Source organism: Calonectris borealis, chromosome Z, assembly GCF_964195595.1.
Source record: "Calonectris borealis chromosome Z, bCalBor7.hap1.2, whole genome shotgun sequence".
NCBI lineage: Eukaryota > Metazoa > Chordata > Aves > Procellariiformes > Procellariidae > Calonectris > Calonectris borealis.
In genome coordinates this window covers 76,286,712-76,307,591 of record NC_134352.1, presented here as the reverse complement: position 1 = coordinate 76,307,591, position 20,880 = coordinate 76,286,712, and the positions used below count along the sequence as shown (strand labels likewise).

The 20,880-nt window shown below is 62.1% G+C and overlaps 1 protein-coding gene and 1 long non-coding RNA gene across 4 annotated transcripts; one reads left to right on the top strand and one right to left on the bottom strand.

Annotated features, from left to right (window-relative positions):
• Positions 1–808: 808 nt before the first annotated feature.
• On the bottom strand, positions 809–1,881 carry LOC142075373 (uncharacterized). Its single transcript, XR_012670864.1, has 2 exons — positions 1,126–1,881; positions 809–999 (listed from the first exon to the last, which is right to left on the bottom strand). It is a non-coding gene; the product is annotated as an uncharacterized LOC142075373 (long non-coding RNA).
• Positions 1,882–2,547: 666 nt separating this feature from the next.
• LOC142075248 (dnaJ homolog subfamily B member 5) lies at positions 2,548–18,604 on the top strand. Of its 3 annotated transcripts, none has more exons than XM_075136345.1 (5): positions 2,548–2,662; positions 4,975–5,095; positions 9,402–9,646; positions 11,702–12,300; positions 16,601–18,604. In XM_075136345.1, exons 2-5 carry the CDS (start codon positions 5,058–5,060, stop codon positions 16,832–16,834), a joined length of 1,116 nt encoding a protein of 371 aa, XP_074992446.1. In that variant the 5' UTR covers positions 2,548–2,662; positions 4,975–5,057; the 3' UTR covers positions 16,835–18,604. The 3 variants fall into 3 exon arrangements, with proteins under 3 accessions (XP_074992446.1, XP_074992448.1, XP_074992447.1); XM_075136347.1 differs by having other exon boundaries at positions 4,975–6,325; XM_075136346.1 differs by lacking the exon at positions 4,975–5,095.
• Positions 18,605–20,880: the final 2,276 nt, after the last annotated feature.

Sequence of the window (20,880 nt, the reverse complement as noted above, 5' to 3'; positions counted from 1 at the left end):
CTCTTGCAGTCTGGGGATGTCCCACACCAGAAGCACCATCACTGGGCTCACCAGCCCTCGGTGGATTTCTTTCCAGGAATTTGCTTAATTGCCCCTTGAGCCCGGACAAGTTTCTCACGTCTTCCCTCCATCCCTCCACCCAAGGCCACCATTTCCACAGGTTAATCCCAGACTGCTTCCCAAAACGCACTCACACCCCAAGGTGCCACTGCCTCTTCCCGCACGAGATGCCCCATTATGGGAAGGGAACTCGAGCGACCCTTCCTCACTCACCTTCCCCCCGCCACACAGGATTTTATTATTCCCCATCACGCCTCCCTCAGGCATCTCTTCCCCCAGACGGAAGACAGCCAGTTTACGTAATTGTTCCTTCTATGGAAACAGCTTTGTACCTTTAATTACTCCTGCCAGCCCTCCCTGCACTTTCCCGGCGTGTCTTTAAAAGGGTGCGGATGTGCTGCAGGCAGACGAGCTGCCAAGGAGGAGCAGCTTTGGTTTAAGACACCCGCTGCACCCCAGGAGGGCGGCTGTGGTCTGCCCTAAGCCCGCTCCTGCCCGGCTTTCAGCGGCAGAGGGGCCACATCCAGCCCCCGGACCAAAGCCCTTGTTTGTGCCCAGGCAGGCTGCACACCAAGCAGATCATTTGTGAGTGCAGGGCCGGCCAGCGCCAGCTCCCCCTCGAGGCCTCCAATGCCCCCGGCAATGAAAGGCCGATGAAAGGCAACAAAAAGCGTTTGCAAGGCCAGGACATCGGCGTGTGCAAGTCCCCACGCCCCTGGTATGCAGCCGGCCGAACAAATAGACGGGGAACAGTAAGTGCTGGTTTAATATCACGATGACTCAGCCGCTTTGCGGGGAGTACAGTGAAAACTCCGACTCTCCCAGCTCGGAGGGGCTCCACGAAGAGTTCATGGGGGGAAAGGAAGAGCCCGGGTGGCTGCTCGCACCCTGCACCCGAGAGTCAGAGAGCCAGCCCAGGAAAGGATGGGGAGACTGATGCTGTGACCAAACCACAGGGGAAGGACAAACCGTAAACCCAGAAGTTACTCCAAAACGCCCCATTCAAACACCTCCTCAGCAAGGGGAAGCATGCAGAGGTTAACTCTGCACCCTCTAATGACAAACCTGGTATTAACAGCCGCAACTGTTCACATCACCCCTCAGCTTCATCCATCAGCTGCAGCACCCACAGAACCAGCTGCTTCCCACCTCGGTCTCGGGGAAGGCAGGACGCTGTCCCAGGAGGGATCATCGCTCTGCACCAACGTGGTACCTTGACGGGGGCAAGAGATGGGTTTGTGCCTCGAAAGGGGCAGGTTTCCTAGGACAAAATCCAGGGCACTAGGTCCAGACAGCTCCTCCGGCCTCGCTCCAGGTCTAACCCCGGCCAGGACGCTGGAAAGAACAAGGGGGAGACTCACACGGCAAAAGCACAAACACGCTCCCCCCTCGGAAGGGGACGCATGACGGGACTTTGCAGGGGGACAGCGCTGGGAGCGTGTTTAGCTCAGCCCCGCAAGCCGGCCATGGCTGTGGCTGCAGAGCTGGGACGCACCGAGGCGAGCTGATCAGGAGCCGTTTTAAACGCAGGAGGCAGGCTCTGGCGTCCGACGGCTTTTCCCGATGAAAAAGCACACCCCGAGGGGAGCCCTCACACCCTCCCAGGGCGAAGGCCCCCCGCCAGCCCCCGGGCCGGGCAGCCCCCGCTGCAGAAGAACCACGGGCCCTGTCACGCTGGGCGTTTGACCGGGGCACGGCCCTGTCCCCACCGTCCCCGCCAGACGCCCTCAGACCACCCCACGCAGCCACCCCGGGGCCGGCCCAACCAGCCCCACGCCAGGCGGGCTGCACCGGCCGGGCTCCGGGGAGGCCCGCGCTGTCCCGCACCGCCCCCCCCCCAGCACACCCCGCCCTGCCTGGGGGGCTGCAACCCCGCGCACCCGCTCCAGCGGCCCCCTCCCCCGGGCCGGCCCCCCCCGACGCTTCCCAGCCCCAGGGCCCCCTCCAGCACCGCCCCAACCACGCCCGCGCCCTCGCTCCCCCCGCGGCTGCAGCCCCCACGCTGCCGGGCCCGGCGCAGGCCCGGCCCCAGCCGGCTCCGGGCGAGCACTCGCCGGCTGCGGGGCGCGGCCCTCGCACGGCCCCAGACCCCGCAAGCCCCGCGCAGCGTGGGGACGTGCCCCCGGCACACCCCGGCCCTACGAGGGCACACCCCACGCGCGACTGCGACCGGCGGCGTCCCGCCCCCGCCTGCCGCCCCCTCAGCCCCGCACCCGGGGGGTGGGGGAAAGGGGGGAAGGGTGTGACGCGCGGCGCCCCGGTGACGTCACAGCCTTCCAGAAGATTCCCCCGGGGATCCCGCCGCTCCAAACGAGCGCCTGACCAATGAGAGCGCCCCGAGGGGGCGGTGCCGGCTTGAACTGGCCAATGGAAGGCGAAGGTAGGGAGGCGGGGCGAGGAGGGAGGGTCTCGCCTCCACCCGCCCTCCTCGCCCCGCCTCTCTCTCAGGGGAAGCCAATGACGGCGTGGCAGCGCGGCGACGGACACCCTGCCGGCCCAACGGGGCGGGGCGCGCGCGGGCGGGACTCCCCTGACGTGGCGGCCGGGGGGCGGGGGCGGGGGCGGCTCAACGAGCGCGCGGCGCCCCGGGACAGCGCGAGCGGTGAGTGCCGGGGGCGACGGCGGCCCTGCCCCACTGCGCTGCCCCACACCGCGCCCCACAGACCCCCGCGGCGCCGGTGCCGGCCTCCCGGTGGGGGCGGGGGCGCGGCCCCTGCAGTCAGTCCCCCTGCCCCGTGGGGTGACAGGGTGGGTCAGGGGGATCAGTCCCCCTGCCCCGTGGGGTGACAGGGTGGGTCAGGGGGGTCAGTCCCCCTGCCCCGTGGGGTGACAGGGTGTTGCTGTGGGTCAGGGGGGTCAGTCCCCCTGCCCCGTGGGGTGACAGGGTGTTGCTGTGGGTCAGGGGGGTCAGTCCCCCTGCCCCGTGGGGTGACAGGGTGTCGCTATGGGTTTGGGGGGTCAGTCCCCCTGCCCCGTGGGGTGACAGGGTGTTGCTGTGGGTCAGGGGGGTCAGTCCCCCTGCCCCATGGGGTGACAGGGTGTCGCTATGGGTTTGGGGGGTCAGTCCCCCTGCCCCGTGGGGTGACAGGGCGTCGCTGTGGGTCAGGGGGGTCAGTCCCCCTGCCCCGTGGGGTGACAGACTGTTGCTGTGGGTCAGGGGGGTCAGTCCCCCTGCCCCATGGGGTGACAGGGTGTCGCTATGGGTTTGGGGGGGTCAGTCCCCCTGCCCCGTGGGGTGACAGGGCGTCGCTGTGGGTCAGGGGGGTCAGTCCCCCTGCCCCGTGGGGTGACAGACTGTTGCTGTGGGTCAGGGGAGTCAGTCCCCGTGCCCCATGGGGTGACAGGGTGTTGCTGTGGGTCAGGGGGGTCAGTCCCCCTGCCCCATGGGGTGACAGGGCGTTGCTGTGGGTCAGGGGGGTCAGTCCCCCTGCCCCGTGGGGTGACAGGGTGTTGCTGTGGGTCAGGGGGGTCAGTCCCCCTGCCCCATGGAATGACAAGGCGTCGCTATGGGTTTGGGGGGGTCAGTCCCCCTGCCCTGTGGGGTGACAGGGCGTCGCTGTGGGGCTGGGGGGTCTCTTCCCCTGCCCTGTGGGGTGCCAGGCTGTCACTATGGGTCAGAGGTGTCAGTCCCCCTGCCCTGTGGGGTGACAGGGTGTCCCTGTGGGGCTGAAGGTAAGGGAGGAAGGGGTTGGTGCCTCTGCCCCCATGGGGTGACAGGGTTTCCTGTTGGGAGGAAGGGGTTAATCCCCCTGCCCCATAATAGTAACAGTGCATCCGAGTGGGGCTGGGAGGAAGGGGTTAACCCCCCCCTCCATGGGGCTGTAGTATGTCGCTGTGGGGCTGGGGAGGGTGGTGAGGTGAGGGTTAACCCCTCTCTCCCCTCCCACTTTGGAGGGAATAATGTGCTCTGTTGGGGCTGTGTGGTGTGGCCAGGAAGGGGTTAACCCTCCACACCCCCCTTGTTGGGGGCACCAGTGTATCCCAGTGGGGCTGAACTGGGTGGTGAGGAAATGGGCAACCCCCCCCCAGGTAATAGTAATGGGGTCGGAGGAGCCAGCAAGGAAGGGGTTAACCCGTGTCCCCAGTCGAGGTGACAATGTCCCCCAGGAGAGCTGGCGGTGGGGAGGAAAGGGTTAATGCCCTTTCCCCTTGGGGCAGACAGTGGGTCACACTGGGGCTGGAGGGGTGGCGAGGGGTCACCCCAGGGAGGGGCCAGCACCCCTGTGGGGCCATGCACTGGAGCACAGTGAGGGGGTGTGTGTGACCCCCCCCCATGCAGGTGACAGCTCCTCGCTGAGCCCCTAAATAGGGCACCCCTAAATGGGGCACCACGTGTAGGAGTTCGGGGTGGGGGGATGCTTAACCCCATCCCCATGCCAGTGTGAGCACCCTGGTGGGGCTGGAAAGGGGGGACCCTGCATGGGGAGACACTGGGGGGGCTTGACCCTGTCCCCACACCAGTGTGAGGTCCCCAGTGGGGCTGGAAAGGGGGAATCCTGTATGGGGAGGCTGAGGGGGGGACTTGACCCCGTCCCCACCCAGGAGCCAGCACCCGATAGGGCTGGAAATGTAGGACCCTATCTGGGGGGCTGGTGAGTGGGACTTGACCCCGATCCCACCCACGCAGGAGGCAGCACCGCTTGGGCATGGAAATGTGGGACCCTATGTGGGGAGACACTGAGGGGGTCTTGACCCGTCCCCACGCAGGAGGCAGCAGCCGGGGGGGCTGGCAGCGGGGGCCGTGCCGGCAGAGGCAGCGAGGGGAGGGTTAACCCCGTCCCCACGCAGGTGCCGGCACCCCAGAGGGGCTGTCGGTGGGGAGGGGGAGGCGGGCGGTGCGTGTGGGGGCCCGGGGAGGGGATGATTCATTGCGGGTAGTCATGACATTGCTGCCTGGCTGCCTGCGGCTGCCAGCCGGCACGGGCACGGGTGGCTCTGCTTGCCCCGGCGCGCCAAGATCCCTTCCAGCTCCCTGACCAGACCCGGGATACGCTGCCATGCCGGCCATCCTGCTCTTCTGGAGCCGCGCCGAGAGGTACGCACCCACCCCGGCACCCACCCTGGCTACCGCCAGCTCACCCACCCCGGTGCCCAGTGCCCGGCGAGCCACCGGACTCCCGACCCCCGGGGACGCAGCAGGCTGGGGGCTATCACCTGCCCGGCGTTTCGCTCGCCAAGGGTGGGATGCAGGAGCCGCGCGGTGATGTCCCGATACGGCCGCCGAATTTTGGTGTGGGGCATCTGGAGAGAGTGCTCTCCGTGGCCCGCGAGTGACGGTGACAGACCGGGAGGGACACGCGGTGGCATTGGATTTCCTTGGCGCGCCTGAAGGTGACTTCTCAGAAGTAGGTTTTGCGCGCCAGGCTCGGCGGAGGCACCGTCCCGGTGCCCGCTGCGGCGGGGGAGCCCCCGTCGCTGGGTGGGAGCGCGGTGCTCAGAGCCCTTCTGCGGGGGGACCGGCGCCGGCGCCCGGTGAGGGGATACAGGGACCCCCGCGCTTCCGAAGGGGAAGGCTGGGGAGGTGCAAATTGGTTAACGTGACTTTTTTCCACATCACCGCCGCCCTACTTTTCTCCCTCCCCGATTCGCTGCCTCCCCGGCTGCACAGCCCTGGGCGTCAGCGGAGTCGTTTTTGGGGGTGCCGGGGGGCTCCTGGCTGCGCTCCCTGCTCCGTGGTGGGGGCTGCGCGGGGGACGTGACGATAACGGGGCGGCCGGGGGCTTTGCGGCAGCCGGGAGGGAGGATGCCGGAGCTGACGGCAGAAGTGTCTTAATCCGGCGGCTTAGCAAGAAAGCGTCAAGAAACCAATTAAAAGGAAAATCGCGGCTCAGCAAATGACTCCATTGAAGGGTCCCCCCGCGCGCGGCTGGGAGGCGCACAAAGGACGGCAGCTCCCCGGCAGCTCCCTGGCAGCTCCCCGGCAGCACCGCGTCGATGCCCGCTCGCCTGCCGCCGGAGCCCTTTCGGAGCCGTCCTGGGAGCGGAGGTCAGAGCCAGCCGCGGCCGCCGGACTGGCCAGGAGCTGCCTTTTCGGTGCGCCGGAGGAGCCGGAGGGGGGGACTTGCCACCAGGGCATTGCTCGGCGGCGGCGGCAGCCCCGGCACGAGCCGGCACCTTTCTCTCCGCCGTCCTCCTGCCACCCTCCGGTGCCTCCCGGCCGGGCACACAGCACCTGCCGGCGCCTGCGGACAACCGCGATGTTTAAAATAAAACTAGAGCCTTTAAAAATGACAGCTTGGACTCTGAATGTGTTCGTAAAGTTTCGGTAAGTGGGTTTCTGCTTCTCGACCGCGTCCCGTGGTGACCTTGCACCCCGAGATGGAAAAAAAAAAAAAATCTGCCCGGTGCCGCTGCCGGGGTGGGTTTGCTCCCTTAGATGACTGCCGAGCGGAGGGATTATGTCAAACGATCGCTATTCAGCTGGCGCGCTCATCCAGCGGTTGCATGGGGTGATGTCATGTGTGGGGCAGGAACAAAGATTTAAATTTTTTTTTTTTTTTTTTTCTTCCTTTGTGGTGTGGTTGCACGAGGAGGATGGAGGCTGGGCTGGCTCAGCGGGGCTGGGGGATGCCTGTGGTTTTCTGGGTGGCCGTGGCTTGTCCGAAGGCGTCCGGTTTGGGAGGGCGATGCAGGAATGGCTTTGCCCGTCTGAAACCCGCCCTGCGGCCCCTTCTCCCCCTCCTCCTGCTCCCGAGGGGGTTAAATGGGAAGGCAGGAGAGGATGACTGAGCAGAAGGGGGAGAGGAGCGGTGGCAAGGCGCAGCTGATCCCCAGGAGGTGGGAGGGAGGGAGGGAGGCTCTGCGGGGACAGAGTCGTGTTTTACCATCATCGCGCATGTGAGTGTCGCCTCCGGATCGTGCCTTAACCCACCGGGTCACCCGCCGGCGGCTGGTCCTCACCGGCACGGTAAACTGCAGCGCGGGGATGCGTTTCGGTACGGAAATTTCCCTCTCCCTGATCCCAGCCGGACAAAGGGGTCCCTGACCGGGAGAGCATTCCCGGTGGGCATCCCCACCCTGGCCAAAGACCCCTCGGCGGTCAAGACCGGAGATCTTGCGGGGGGGTGACAGCGTTTTGCCGGGATGGGACGTATTTTCATGGGAAGCGCCATGGGGTTTTGGCTGGGCAAGGGGGTCCTGGTGGTGCCGTCAGATTGGGCTGCGCGGGGTCAGAGCCGGACACTGTGGTCCCCGGAGGGGACAACTGAAGGTTTGCCACCTCCCCATCTCTCAAGCTGGGGTGCGACGGGGTTGTCTTCAGCGCTGCCTGGTTTGCCCTCGCTGTGGGAGGGTTGGCATCATCCAGACAGGGGCCAAATCCTGGTCCAGGTCCTGGTGCTGGTCGTGGGGAGCCCCCGCCCCACACCGCAGGCTGCCATGGGGAAGGGAGGCGTTGGGGTGACCTTTGGCGGGGCGGATGGGCAGTTTACCTCTCACACCCCCGCATCGCTTGCCTAGGGTCTCCGGCAGCCCCCCGGCCCCCCGGGGAGGGCAGATGGGGAGGCGGAGGCGGGCAGGGGGCAGAGCATCCCCCAGCGCCCGCGTGGGCTGGGTGCCGGCGGCAGCTCTGCGCGCAGGAGCTGGTACAGAAACGTGCTGGCATACGGGAGCTGCCACGGGAGACGCTGTCGGATGCTCTTTACGCCCCCAGGGACCTTCTCCCGCTTCTGCGTCCCCCTGGACTGCCTCGCATGTCCGTGGGTGCCCCCATCTTCCCTCACTGCGTCCTTCAGAGGTCCGTGCCTGGGGTTCTTTAGCCCCCCTCCCCACCTACAGCAAAAGACCTGCTCCCTGGCTGGGTCAAAAAAGAGCAGAAGTTGGTGGTTTGAATCAAAGTGGCGAATTTCCGAGCCCCCATAGCAGCTACCCAGCTGCAGCGGGGTTATTGCCTGAGGCATGACCCAAGGCAAGCCTTGGATGCTTGGGATGGATGCCAGGGGCTCAGCGCAGCGCTGTGGCTGTGCACCCCCGGGGTGCCCGACCGCTCTCATCTGAGCTGCTGTGGTTGGGGGGGGGTCTCTCCGTGACCTCCACTGGGAGCTTATGGATGGAGCTCCTGGGAACATCTGGTAACTTGTGTGATGGTTAAGAAAAGAGCCAAGGCTCACGCCCCGTGCAGAAATCCGGCTGCTGGAGGGGCACGATGGGCTGAGGCTGCCCAGGGGCATTTGGAGTAAGGATGGGGTGAAACCTGGACTGTAATGGGGAGCAGAACGTGAGCAGAAGGGTCTTAACAGAGAGCAGAGGGTCTGCTGGGGCAACACCCGGAGAAGAGCAGGGCCAGGAGGCAGCACCGAGCTGCGCTGTGCGAGGCAGGGGGGCCAGGCCAGGCTCGGGGGACACGGGAGTTCGCTGTGGGATAACTGAAGGTTGAGAAGCAGCGGGAAGCGTCCTTGGGGCTTGCTCAGCCTCTGCCCGGAGGAGCTGCCCTCCCGGCTGCTCCGCCTGCTCCCTGGCTCTCCGCAAATCCAACGGCGTGACTGGGGGATGAATTAATCGCCCGTCCTTTTCCTTCCTTGGGTTACGGCCACCAGGTTTTCCATGCCTTAGTATAGGCATGGCCCCAGCCTCGGCCCCCGCACGATGGAGGGAGGGAGCCCTGGGTTCCTGGCTTACTGCAAGATGTAGTTGAAGGCTCTCGGGGAGTGCAAGTCAGGCTAGAAAGTGTGGTGGTTTTTTTTTTTTAAAAAACCAAAAAAATAAAAAAGCCCTCCCACCACCGCAAGATGTTTCTGTCTAACGGCTTCGTTCTCTCTTCGCTAAATACAAATTACGGCTCTGACACGCCGGAGGCGCTTATCTCCAGCTGAATGCCAATTGCTTTCAGGAACAAAATGTTTGAAGTTCCTTTAAGGTGAAGGCGGCAGCACAGTCCCTGCCGCTGCTTTCAGCCTCCAAAAACCTGCTGTCATCGCCCCGACTCCCATCCCAGGTCCTCGCTGGGAGAGAGCCGGGGGGGGGACAGGCACGGGCTGACGGCTACATTTAGACACGGCTCAGCCCTCCTGGCTCGGCCCAGGGGGGACGAGACGGGGACGTGGTCCTGGCCTGACGTTAGCAGTGGCGTGACCCCTATAATAACGCCGTGCCCACAGCTCGGGCTCTCCCTCTCCCCGTCAGCCTCAGCGATGAATCTCCCCGTCCCCGCCGTGGGGCTCGGGGGGGTAAAACCAGAGCCGGGGCGCTGACCGCCGGTGGGAAGCGTGGACTTGAGCCGGCTCTGGTGCTGCTGGCCGGTGGGACGCAGGGAGCATCGGCTCCGTGATAAGTGCGTGCCGGTCCCGTCCCCGGCTACCCCAGAGCGATATTCGCCTTACGGAGAGCTGTCTTTCTGCTTTCAGGAATAAGTACTCGGCTCCCGGCAGCGTCGCCGTCATGGGGAAGGACTATTACAAGATTTTGGGCATCCAGTCCGGCGCCAACGAGGATGAAATCAAGAAAGCCTATCGGAAAATGGCCCTGAAGTATCACCCTGATAAGAATAAAGACCCCAACGCTGAGGAGAAGTTCAAGGAGATCGCGGAGGCTTACGACGTCCTGAGCGACCCCAAGAAACGAGCCGTCTACGACCAGTATGGGGAGGAAGGTAAGGGGATGAGCGCTGCCCGCTCGGAGGCAGGGGTGCTGGGTCCAAATCGGTTTTTATAGGCGAGGGAGCGTTTTCGGACAGAGTTGTCCCCTGGTCCCGCGAACCGGGGCTGGTAGCCGCAGAACTGGGGAGGGCGAAGGCTCCGTGGGTGCCAGAAATTGCTTCCCATCCCGCTCCACCCCGGGCTGTTCTGCTTTTCCAGCCACCCTGCTTTCCGGGCTCTCCCTGCCCTCCACCCCAAAACCCCAGCAGCCGGCTGAGACAATAGAAGTGGAAGGGGCTCACCTCCTGGGTCATACCTGGGCTAATTCATTAACAAGCCTTTAATTTACCTAAATATCCCAGCAGAGGAGTATTGCTTTTGCCCGCATTCCCCCCCGCATTTGGGCGCTGGTCCCACTGTCCTCCCCGGTACAGGCTGACCCACAGGATTCAAAGCTTTTCCCAATTTAAGTAATACGTCCTTGTTTTGAAACCAAGCGGTTGCTGTTGTCTGGTGGTTGGCACGGAGGAGGAGGAGGAGAGCCGCTCCACCGCAGGCAGCCTTATTAGTCGAAGATGGAAGAGCGCAACCCCATTCGAGGAGAGCGCCGAATAGCATCTGCATTAATCAGCCCAGGGCTTGGGCGCTTGAAAGAGCAGGAGGTCTGGCAGGAACGGGCTGCTGGGTGGGAGAGGCAGCCCCTCTCACGGGGCCAGCAGGCAGGTGCATCCCCTAACGAGCCACCGTTAGGCAGAATTAACTGGCGGTGGGTTAATTCTCGACCTGTTAGTTATGTCAGGGCTGTGATGGGTACGCGGAGGCAGGGTGGTTTGCTGTGGTGTAAAATGAGAAGAGGCTGTCTCAAGTGGGAAACCAGCCTTTCCCCGGAGGCGCCCGAAATCGGACCCTGCTCAGGCTGGCGTCATGGAATTAAAGGTGAAACCTCCTGGCTGTACAGTCTGTTAGGGGTGGGGGCTCGCCGGGGATTTGGCGAAATCACCCCCTTGTCGCAGCGGGACAGGGAGTCCCAGCAAAGCCAAACTCCATTGGACCAGTCATGGTCCGTGGTCCTGCACCCCTTTGGTTTCCCATCAGATGCCGTTTATTGGAGCAACATGTCTTGAGGGCTGGCATTTCAAGGGGCTTCTGGTCCCCCACCCACACAGAGTATTAACTTCATCGATCAGAAAAGACCCCCAGACTTGCCCGCTCTGTGCTTGTCCCCCTCCTGTCTCCCACTGCGGGGGGCTGGCACGAGGGACAGCCTGTCAGAAATAGCCCGTCACTGTCACTGGTGTGCCCTGAAAATAGTCCTTGAGCTAGGCTTGGCTTAACCCTTCCTGGCCCCTCCTGGTCAAAAATAGCCTTGCAGAGCGTGTGTGACCTCTTTGGGGGGCCACTTGTCGTGTGCCTTGGCTGCTTGGGACTTCGGGGGGGTTGCAGTGACGTAAGGCTCAGCCTGGGACCTGGCAGGGGAGTTTCCCGTGGGAATGGTTGCCAAAAGATCCAAACCTTGAGCTTACCTGGCGTTTGTACAGTGTGTATACGGGGAGCTGTGTGCCGACCTGGAGGTCTGCTGACCTCCACCTGCTCTGCCACCCAGGGTCACAGTCACTCGCCGAGCTCCAAGCCTCTTCTCACCTGCTGGGCGTGATGCTCCTGGACCGTGGCCGTCGGTGCAGCCCAAGAGACGGGGCTATTTGGGCAGAAGGGAGCCTGCCCGTGGGGGAACACGGAGATGGGCTGGTCAGGAAATGTTTTAAAGGAAAAGGCCATGAACTGGGTGGAGAGAACCAAAGAAGCACTTCAGTAGGGGTAGCAGGGACAAAACCTGAAGAGCTTTTGAGGTGGAGCTTGCTGGGTGTAGGGTCAGGACTGTGTGTCATGGGTTGAAGTGGTGCCTTCCTGGTCCATGTTCTCCACAGATGGCTGGGCTGGAGGGGGTGACCTCCATGCCCGGGAGACGCCGGGAGCCAGCAGAGACCACGCTCCCACCTGGAAAGTGCAGTCCCAGCACGGCGTCCACCGGCGGGCAGGGTTCATGTCGCGTTTTCCCCCTTCTCTTCCAGGTCTCAAAACTGGAGGTGGCTCTTCAGGTGGCTCAGGGAACACTTTCCACTACACCTTCCACGGAGACCCCCACGCCACCTTTGCGTCCTTCTTCGGAGGCTCCAATCCTTTTGACATCTTCTTCGCTAGCAGCCGCTCCCGGGTGTTCAATGGCTTTGACCAGGAAGATATGGATATCGATGATGATGACGACCCTTTCAGTGCCTTCGGCCGGTTTGGCTTCAACGGCATTAACGGGGTTCACCGGCGGCACCAAGAGTCCCTGCACACGCGGAGGAAGGTCCAAGACCCACCCGTCATCCATGAGCTCAAGGTGTCCCTGGAAGAGATCTACCACGGCTCCACCAAGAGGATGAAGATCACCCGCAGAAGGCTCAACGCTGATGGCCGGACCATGCGAACTGAGGACAAGATCCTAAACATTGTCATCAAACGGGGTTGGAAGGAGGGAACCAAAATCACATTCCCCAAAGAAGGGGACGCCACCCCGGACAACATCCCTGCCGACATCGTCTTCATCCTCAAGGACAAGCCTCACTCGCATTTCAAGAGGGATGGGACGAACGTGGTCTACACGGCAAACATCAGTCTTAAAGAGGTGGGTATGGGTGGGGAATCCCCGTGGGGTGGGAGGTGGCGCTGGGTCGTGGCACACGGGGCCAAGACGGGAGTCAGTCCTTGTCCTGCGCCGATGAGGAAGGACCAGGTAAGTCGTGAGAGACACAAGCAAAGACCTCTGCAGAGAGGAGTACAGAGGCCAACTCATGCTTGGTTTTGGAGATGCTCAACCTCCGTGCCGGGTGTAGGACACGGGTGCTGCGGTCCCTGCTGAACGCGCCTTGCTTCTTGAGCCAATACAGGTGGTATTTACCCATTTTCTCCCTTCCCCATACGTCTTGTCCTTCTATTTTAGCGTAGGGTATTCACATGTGGAAGAGAGCCCAGATCCTCCGTGAGAACAAGGGAAAACCCCAGTTTGCTGGCATGAGTCTGGTCCCCGCTTGTTCTCGTAGCCGAGCCTGCTGTGGCTTAGGTACTGTCCGGGAGAGCGCCGGGTGCCTCTCCCCACGGACAGAGAGCAGGGTCACGCGGAGAAAGGTGGTACCTCGCCCTCACTGAGCAATGCTTCATCTGTTTTCCTTGGTTCTGGCTTTCCTAGGTGAGGAATCAAATAAACGAAATATTCAGGCAGTGAGCAAAACCCAACACATCCAGGCTGCCAGTCTGGAGGTCACAGCGGGGCTGGATGCATCAGAGCCAGCAAGCCGCGCGAAGGTGGGAGAGGAAGGGGAGATTACCCCGGTACAAGATGTGCCGTTCGCCGCCACTTTTAATAAATCCCAGTTGGCAGCTGCATTTAACATTGACATTTTTGGCAACTGCCATTTGCTGTTCCTTTCAGACTGTAGACGCTGTCTGTCTTCTTAATGAGCTGATTTTTTTTTTTTCCCTGAAGACAGATTTATGTTCTCAAATGCATTTAATAGAAATAAGCTCAATGGGCCAGACCTGAGGTAGGGAAACGTGAGCTCGTTAGTGTGCCAGCGAGTCGGGATGGCTTTGTGATGGCTCTGCGTCCCAGCTGGGGCTGTGACCGGGTGTACTGGGGACAAGGAGCAGCCGCGTGGGTCAGGCGGAGCTTGGTGCTCCTGCAGCAAACTCAGCTCAAGCTCCTGCGGACTCAGGAGTTGAATTTTCTTTGCAGTGCAAAGTGAAGGGGTTTATTCCTGCGGTGGTTGGCTCCCCTGGCTGCTCCAGAAATACTCAGGAGAGGCTGCCTTATTTATGGAGCCATGCATGCCATATCTCAGATGTTTCCTTCTGTGAATTCCCCTATCTGTAAAATTAACCCCAAGCTGGCTGTGCTGATGTCCAGACCATGTTAGCCCAAGTTCATGTACTGCTCAGGCCGGAGGGACTCTCGCCTAGAGTTGCCCTTTGAGCAGCAAGCGAAGAAACCCGCTCCGGCCCCACGTGCTATTGCACCAGAGGTGCTGGTGCTGGGTGCCTCTGATCTCCATGAGCAAGGTGTGCGTGCTGGCCTTTGGTTTGTACGATGCAGTCACAAAGTGGAAAATTGCTAGTTCAGGCAAATTCCTTGTCTCTTTGAGCTGGAATTTCTGCTGTCTGTCCTCCCCCACTGCAAACCCAACATGCTGGGCATCCTCGGGGAGCTGCTGGCCTGGATGCCATCCCCAGCCTGCTGCTTGCCAGGGCAGGGTGATACTTTGCTGCTTTTATCTTCCGTGAGAAGAAGCGCCTTAAGTGCTCTGGAGCACGAGCAGATGCCGGCAGCTCCCTGACTCCATGTGCCACCACCTCAGTATGTGACGGAGCACGATCGCTTCATCACCTGAGCCTTCAGCAGTAGCCTCGGGCGCTCTCCTTGCACCCTTCCTCCTCGCGAGGCTGCCTTTTTTAGCCTGAGCTTTAGTCTTTCCCGCTGCCACGAGGCAGAGCTGGCAGGCGGCGGGTGCCGTGCCAGAGACCCCTCACCAGCCACCCTGCTGCCACCGAGCAAGGCACCTGGTGCTCGGGCTGGAGGCACTCAGCAGAGCATCCTCATCCTCATCCTCCTCCTCCATCCCACAGACCCCCCCGGAGAGCAACCCGGGGAGGCAATTCCCTCCCAGCCCTCGTGTCCCGGCCCCGCTGGGTGCCACGTCCCCACCCGGCTGCTGCAGAAGCCGGAGGTGTATGAGGGCTTCCCCAGGGACTCGTGGGCTGCGGGGAAGTGTCCCTTCCTAAAATTACAGGCGCGCGTCGCAGTGGGAGGCCGAGGGAGGGAGGAGAGACACCGCTCCGCCGGCGGCTGCCTCTCCTGGGAGGCAGATCTTCAGGCAGCGCTGCCGGCAGGAGCTGGCACCCGCCCGGCTGCCTGCCTAACGCCTGCCCTCGGCAGCCGCCCGCTTTGCATCCTTTACCTGCCGTCACCTTCCTCGAAGCTGAGACGCGACTGGTGGCGACGTCCCCCCCGCCCCCAGCGGCTTCGCTGCGAGCGGAGGAGGACCCAAGGCTGACCTAGATAAAGCTCAGCTCTCGCAGCACAGCGCTCAGCTATCAAACCCTGGGGTGGTTTCATCTCTAGGGATAAACCGAGCCTCTTTCTAGGATGCAGGGCAATTCCCGTGGTTATTGGTGTTACTTCAGCAACTGGTTTCCCAAATGCCGATGAAGTTGAGCAAGAATTAAAAACAGGGACATATGGCAGAGGAGCAATCGCCTCAGATTCTTGCGTCTTGGCTCTAGGAAGGAAACATTAAGATCCCGTCTGCCTTCGCTGTTACTGCCCGCTCCTGCTCGCATCCCTCTGCTTGTCCCGTCCACATGCTCCTGTAGGGAGTTCTCGTTCTCCTTCCCATTTTGTGGCTGGAAATGTCCTTCCCCTGGCACATGTGGACCTGTGCAGCCCTCCACGGCGCATGATGGTGGGCACCAGCGAGCAGGACGGCTCCGACATCCTTGGGTGAGCCCAGGTCAGAAGTGCATTGATGGGGGGAGATCATCCTTTGCTTCCCCCCAACCTGCTGGAGATCCAGCCAAGCACCTGCTGCTCACACGGAGCTGGCGATGGGTGTCCTCTGCAGCCAGAAAAGCTCATCCCTGGAGCAGACCCTTCCCAGCAGGAGACCCTCTGCACATGAGCTGTGCAAGGAGATGGCCCCAGCTCTCCTCTGCTCACTGGAGCCCCCAGCCAGCTCCAGCACGGGTCCCTCCGCAGTCACCCTGGTGCAAAGCCCTAGCTCAGCCACAGAAGCCACAGCCGTCGGCCCTGAGCCAGTGGCCAGCACGAGAAGAAGAGGTGTTTCTTCTGGTGCCTGTTGCTGCTCTGCCACTGGAGGCTTTTTCTGGGGAGGGGGATGCAGAACATCCCCCCCATCAACCCCAGAAACAGCAAATCGCATCCTCCTCCCCTCCTTTTATGTTTTTGGGGCAGGCACAAGGAGAGCTGGGACCCCCAGGACCCAGCTCAGGAGGGGCAAACCTGCGCCAGCCCCCTGCCTGGAAGCTCGAGGCTGTACCCCTGGCAAACCCCCCCCCCCTCTTCCAGAAGCATCGCTCCGCAGTCCTCTCCCTCAGCCCTTGCCGAAAGCCTGGAGACGATCCTGCCCACATGTACGCCAGAGCTGTCTGAGTTATTTAAGGACACAAGGATTTTCTTGCTGCATTCCTGCGTCATGTGGCTCGTTATTGCAGGCCGGCTTGCGGCTGCCGTGGCACCCACCGGCACTGCTGCCGGCTGCTGCCGGGGGCTGGGGTACAACGGGGTGGCACCCACGAGACCGGCTCTTGGCTTTGCAACAAGGGCCGGCGAGGGGGACCAGCCCCTCCGGGACCCCGGCTTCTAGGAAAGCTCGGTGCTGTGGCCGTCCCACGCCGGCATAACCCTTTGGGGGCTGTCGGTGCGGGGGGACAGGACGCGGTGCTATAGATAACCCCCAGCACCGGGCAGAGCTGCCGGGCTCCGGAGGGTGACAGCTGATGAACCGCAGCGGCATCCAATGATCTCAGCTGGATTTTCGGCAGCGAGGCCGGGAAAGGGCTAAATTTAGCCTGTCCTGTTGCTGCGAGTGGCCGGGCGCTTGCTGGTGGTGCCTCCGGGGGAGCCCAGGAGGTGGGGAGGGGGGTCCTTCCCGCCATGAGGCTGGGGCACCCTGCCTGGGGTACCCCTCTCCTGGGGCACCCCTCTCCTGCACGGCTCCTGCAGCCCCGTTCTTGGTGGTTAGACTGGGCCGGCACCAGCAGGGACCCGCACAGGTGAGCATCCACCGCTGCTCTTGGGCATCATCCAAACGGAGCTGCACCGGGGAGCAGCCGGTGGGGAGACGGGCTGCGGCCGTCGGGATGCTTTGGGGTGCCAGCCCCGTCTGACGGCGTGTCCCCTCTTCTCCCCCCAGGCCTTGTGCGGCTGCACCGTGAACATTCCCACCATCGACGGGCGGGTGATCCCGCTGCCCTGCAACGACATCATCAAGCCGGGGACAGTGAAGAGACTGCGCGGGGAGGGGCTGCCCTTCCCCAAGGCCCCCAGCCAGCGAGGAGACTTGATCGTGGAATTCAAAATCCGCTTCCCGGACAGAATAGCTCCCCAGACGAGACAGATCCTCAAGCAGCACCTCCCGTGCTCCTAGAGCCCGCGGACTCTCCTCCAAGCAGCAATACTCCAAATGCACGTGCCGCAGCACTCGGCCCGCACGGAGCAGAGGTGCCACAGCACTTTCAAATGCAAAAAAAGACCCCCCTCACACCGCTTTCCTTCCCCAAAAATCCCACCCAACCTACCCCCCATCCATGCTTTCCCCATCCATTCCTCTTGGCTTGTTTTCTAGTCTGGCAGCGGGGAGGCTCCTGCCCATCACGGCTCTCCTGCCTGCCAAATTTTTATTTTTTCCCCAGAGGTCCAGCTTTTCCGCCTCTCACAATCGAGCGGCGTGGGCCCTTTGCCCGGGGAGGTGCATCACGCTGTGGGTTTTTTTATGTCACCTGCTTTTCAGGCCACTTTTCCAACAAGAGGCTGGACTTGTCGGGGTCCGGCGCAGTGTAAATAGGGCTCCGCAGGATCTGGCGTCCCCGCTGTTAGTTTTTCTCTTCCCCTCTTTGATACTTGCTGCTGTTTGGGGTCCCGGCTGTACCACGGTGCCGATCGCTCCCGCCCGCGGTGGCCGTCCCCCCCGTAGCCAGACTGTTTCTCACCTGGGACCACGGTACCGAGTCCAACCGCGGTCCGCTCTCCTGTGCCAAGCCTACAACCGAGCCTCGGCTGTGCCAAACGACGGAGCACGTGGGGACGGTCCCATCCAGCCTCCTGCCCCTGCCCGGGGCTGCCCGCAGAGCCCCAGCCAGCAGGAGGGGAGGGGAAAGCCCAGGGTGAAGCTTTCTTGTTCAGATGTGTTGAGTTTGCATTGCTGCTTTTTTTTTTAAATACATATATATAGAGCTCGTTAGATAAACTCCATAAGGGTTTTTCTCTGCCCATTTTGGGGTTCCTGGCGTGGTGCCCCCTGACTTTTTGGGGAGGGGGGATGGTTCAGCCACATGAACATCGAGCCCATCGCAGGGGGATGTGTAGCACAAGTCTGGGTGCAAAAGCAGAGCCAAGCGTGAGCAGAGCTGTGGGTTTCACTAGTGTTTGAGTTCAACCTTAGCGTTTTGAATAAGAAGAGAAAGGCCCGTGTATATATTTTTCTACAGGGACGATTCATTCGGGAGATATTTCTGGGAGTCAGGGTGGAGCTGGGTGGCGCATGAGGCAGTCTGCTTGGTGGCTTCGTTTTCAAATGCTGTATTTTTTTAAAACCTTTGGATTTCCATCAGGAGAATTTTTATATTTCTTACCTTTCTCAGCCCACTCTGCCTCGTGCCAGTTATTTTTTTCCCAGGAAAGGGCTCCTACGGAGTGGGAGGCGCGTTCGACCTGGCTTTGTATGGCTCCTCTTCCACCGCAGCACCGCCGGAAAACCGCTGCCAAAATATTCCCCCCGCCCCAGCAATTCTTTTTTTTTTAAAAAATCACTGGGGATTGAAACAGGGGATCTTTTGGGGCAGGGGGGCAAGCGCGGGGCATCCGTCGGGCTGCGTGTACAGCTGTACAGTGTATTATATGGGACGAGGAGAGCTGTTAGGCGCTGCTTAATTAATTGCCCAGTTTGGCCAGCGAGGGGATGCTGCCAGTTCCCTCCGCTGGTCCCTGTGGAGTTCAACGTAGAGAAACCTGATGGACACCGTGAGCGAGAAGACAGGCCAGCGCGCAGATGCAAGCTGCTTTGTTTTTCTCGGTTTCAATGAGACCTGAATGTTTTATAGTGGGTTTTTTTTGTAATTTTTTTCTTTTTTTTTTTTTTTTCTTTTGTAATGTCAGTATTGAGAGAAAAAAAAGAAATAAAGTATTTTAAAAAAATATACTTCCTCGGGGTGTGTTGTGATGGGAGATGCTGGGCTGTGCTTGCGCAGGCGGTGGGGACGGGGCTTTGTGCCAGGGTCGTGCCCAGCACCGGGCTGGCTGGGTGCCTGGGACCTTCAAGGCCGATGAGGAAGGGAGTAACTGGCCTGGTGCCCAGGAACCTTGAGGCCGGGAGGGAGGGGAAGAAGAAATCTGTTTGGTTTGTCTGCTTGGTGCACAGGACCTTCGGGGCCTGATAATGAGGGGATGGGAACAAATACGTGACCCGCTCGGTCACAGAGAATGGCTGCTCGCCCCATCAAACGGCGTTAGTTGTGCTGACCACATTGCCAGGGGCCGGGAGCAGGGGGAACCGGTCGGGGGCTCTGTGTCCCCTTGGGGCTCCCGGGACACGGCTGACACGGGCAGTGGGAGTGGGGCGGGCCAAGGAAGGGCTGCGGGCGGTGGGACGCTGCAGCTGGGGATGGGATGGTGAAGGGGGCTCCTTGCTGGCTGCCCGGGGAGGCTGGAGAGGTGCCGGTGCCCGGAGGGGCCCTGGGGCAGGGCGAGAGGCAGCAGCACAAGCTGCACCCAGAGAAAGTCCCGTTGATACCCATTTTGCCCAAAAGTTCTCAGCAGGAGCAGCACACAAAGGCAGGCGATGAGAGCAAAACCCACAGCCATTGTTCCTTGGGAGGGGATGGGGCAAAGGCTGCCAAACCCCAAATGGGGACCATGGCTCACTGCCCTCTCCCAGGCAAGAGCTCGAGGCCATGAAAGCACCCCGCAACAAGCTAACCCCAAAGCCCACATAGCAGACAGGGCTGGGAGCAGCTAATGGGCTGGGCAGACTGGGGGGCAGAGCCAGCACAGCCCCCCGGCCATGGGGGCTGACAATGCTGCCAGGGATGCCCATGGGGTAGGGGATGCCCATGGGGTAGGGGATGCCCTCGGGGAGGGGATGCCCTTGGAGCAGGAACACCCATGGGAAGGGATGCCATGGGGCAGGGGATGTCAATAGGGAGGGCAGGTCCGTGGGGCAGGGGATACCCGTGGAGGAGGGATGCCTGTGGCAGGGGGATGCCCTTGGGGCAGGGATAGCCATGGGACAGGGGATGCCTCAGGTGAGGGGGTGGCCCTGGGGCCAGAGGTGCCCACGGGGCAGGGATGCCCGCAGGACACCTGTGCCTGGCCCCGAGTGGGAGAGGAGACCCGCTGAGCGTGGCCGCTGCCTGCCCTCTGCTGGCAGGAGCACCTGCTGGCCCCGGAGGGTTTTGGGGTGCTGCAGGAGGGCCCCAATCCCTTGGCTCAGGGAGCAGCCTCTAACCCCAACATTTTGGCCGGGGAGGGGTCCCGCATTCTGCACCCACAGAATGGGGTGCGGTGCCTGTGAGGGCGCCCAGTCCTGTGGAACCCAGCTGTAGGGCTGGGGCAGAGGGGACGTGGCTCTGGGGCCACATGGGGAACCAGGGGGGGCAGAAGGAGATGGCGACCATGGTGGCGGTGAATGGGCTGCCCTCAGCTGTGCCCCTCGCTAATTCCACATCATCCAGGGCAAGCCCCAGCCGCCAGCACCTTCCTTCCCCACCAGCAACTTTGGGGGTGCCCAGTCCCCCCAGCAAGGTGCTGGGCAAGGGAGCAGGGTGCTGCAGGAAGGCTCTTGCCCCTGCAGCTAGCAGGGGTCTCTGCTGCAGGGGTGGCCCCTGGAAAGGGGCACAGGCTGGGGCCAAACCCAGTCGCTGGTGCCAACTGCTCTCCTGGGGCTGCTGAGGGTTTGTGGGGGTTCATGGCGGTTCATGGGCGTGGGGGGGCCCACGCAAGCTCCCCAGCTGCTGCAAGTGATGTGGGTGAAACCCACAGCAGGTTTACACTGCTCCGGGGCAGGGGAAGATGCTCTCAGAGCTCCCGTGGGTGCTGTCCCCACCAGGCACCATGTCCCACAGGTGGCAAGAAAAAAAGATGAGGTTTTGCAGTCCTCTTGCTGGATTTAATTAGCGTTTGCGATGAGGAGAGGCAGCAGGGAAGACTTAAGCTGCCGGGAGCTGGGACACTCACCCCACTCATGCCATGCCCTGCTTGCCCTGGCCTCCACAGCAGAGACACATGCCAGGGTGGATCTTCCCCCAGCGCTGGCTGCGTGGTGACAATCCCAAACTGGTGGGGAGGGAAGAAACCCATCCCCTGCCAGAGCTGGAGAAGGCTTTTGGGAGAGTCCTGGAGCAGTCCCTTCCCTCTTCCCGGGTGGCTGAAAGCGTCTGGTTCCTGGTTCCCGCCCCCCCCGGCTGGAGCTGCCTCTCT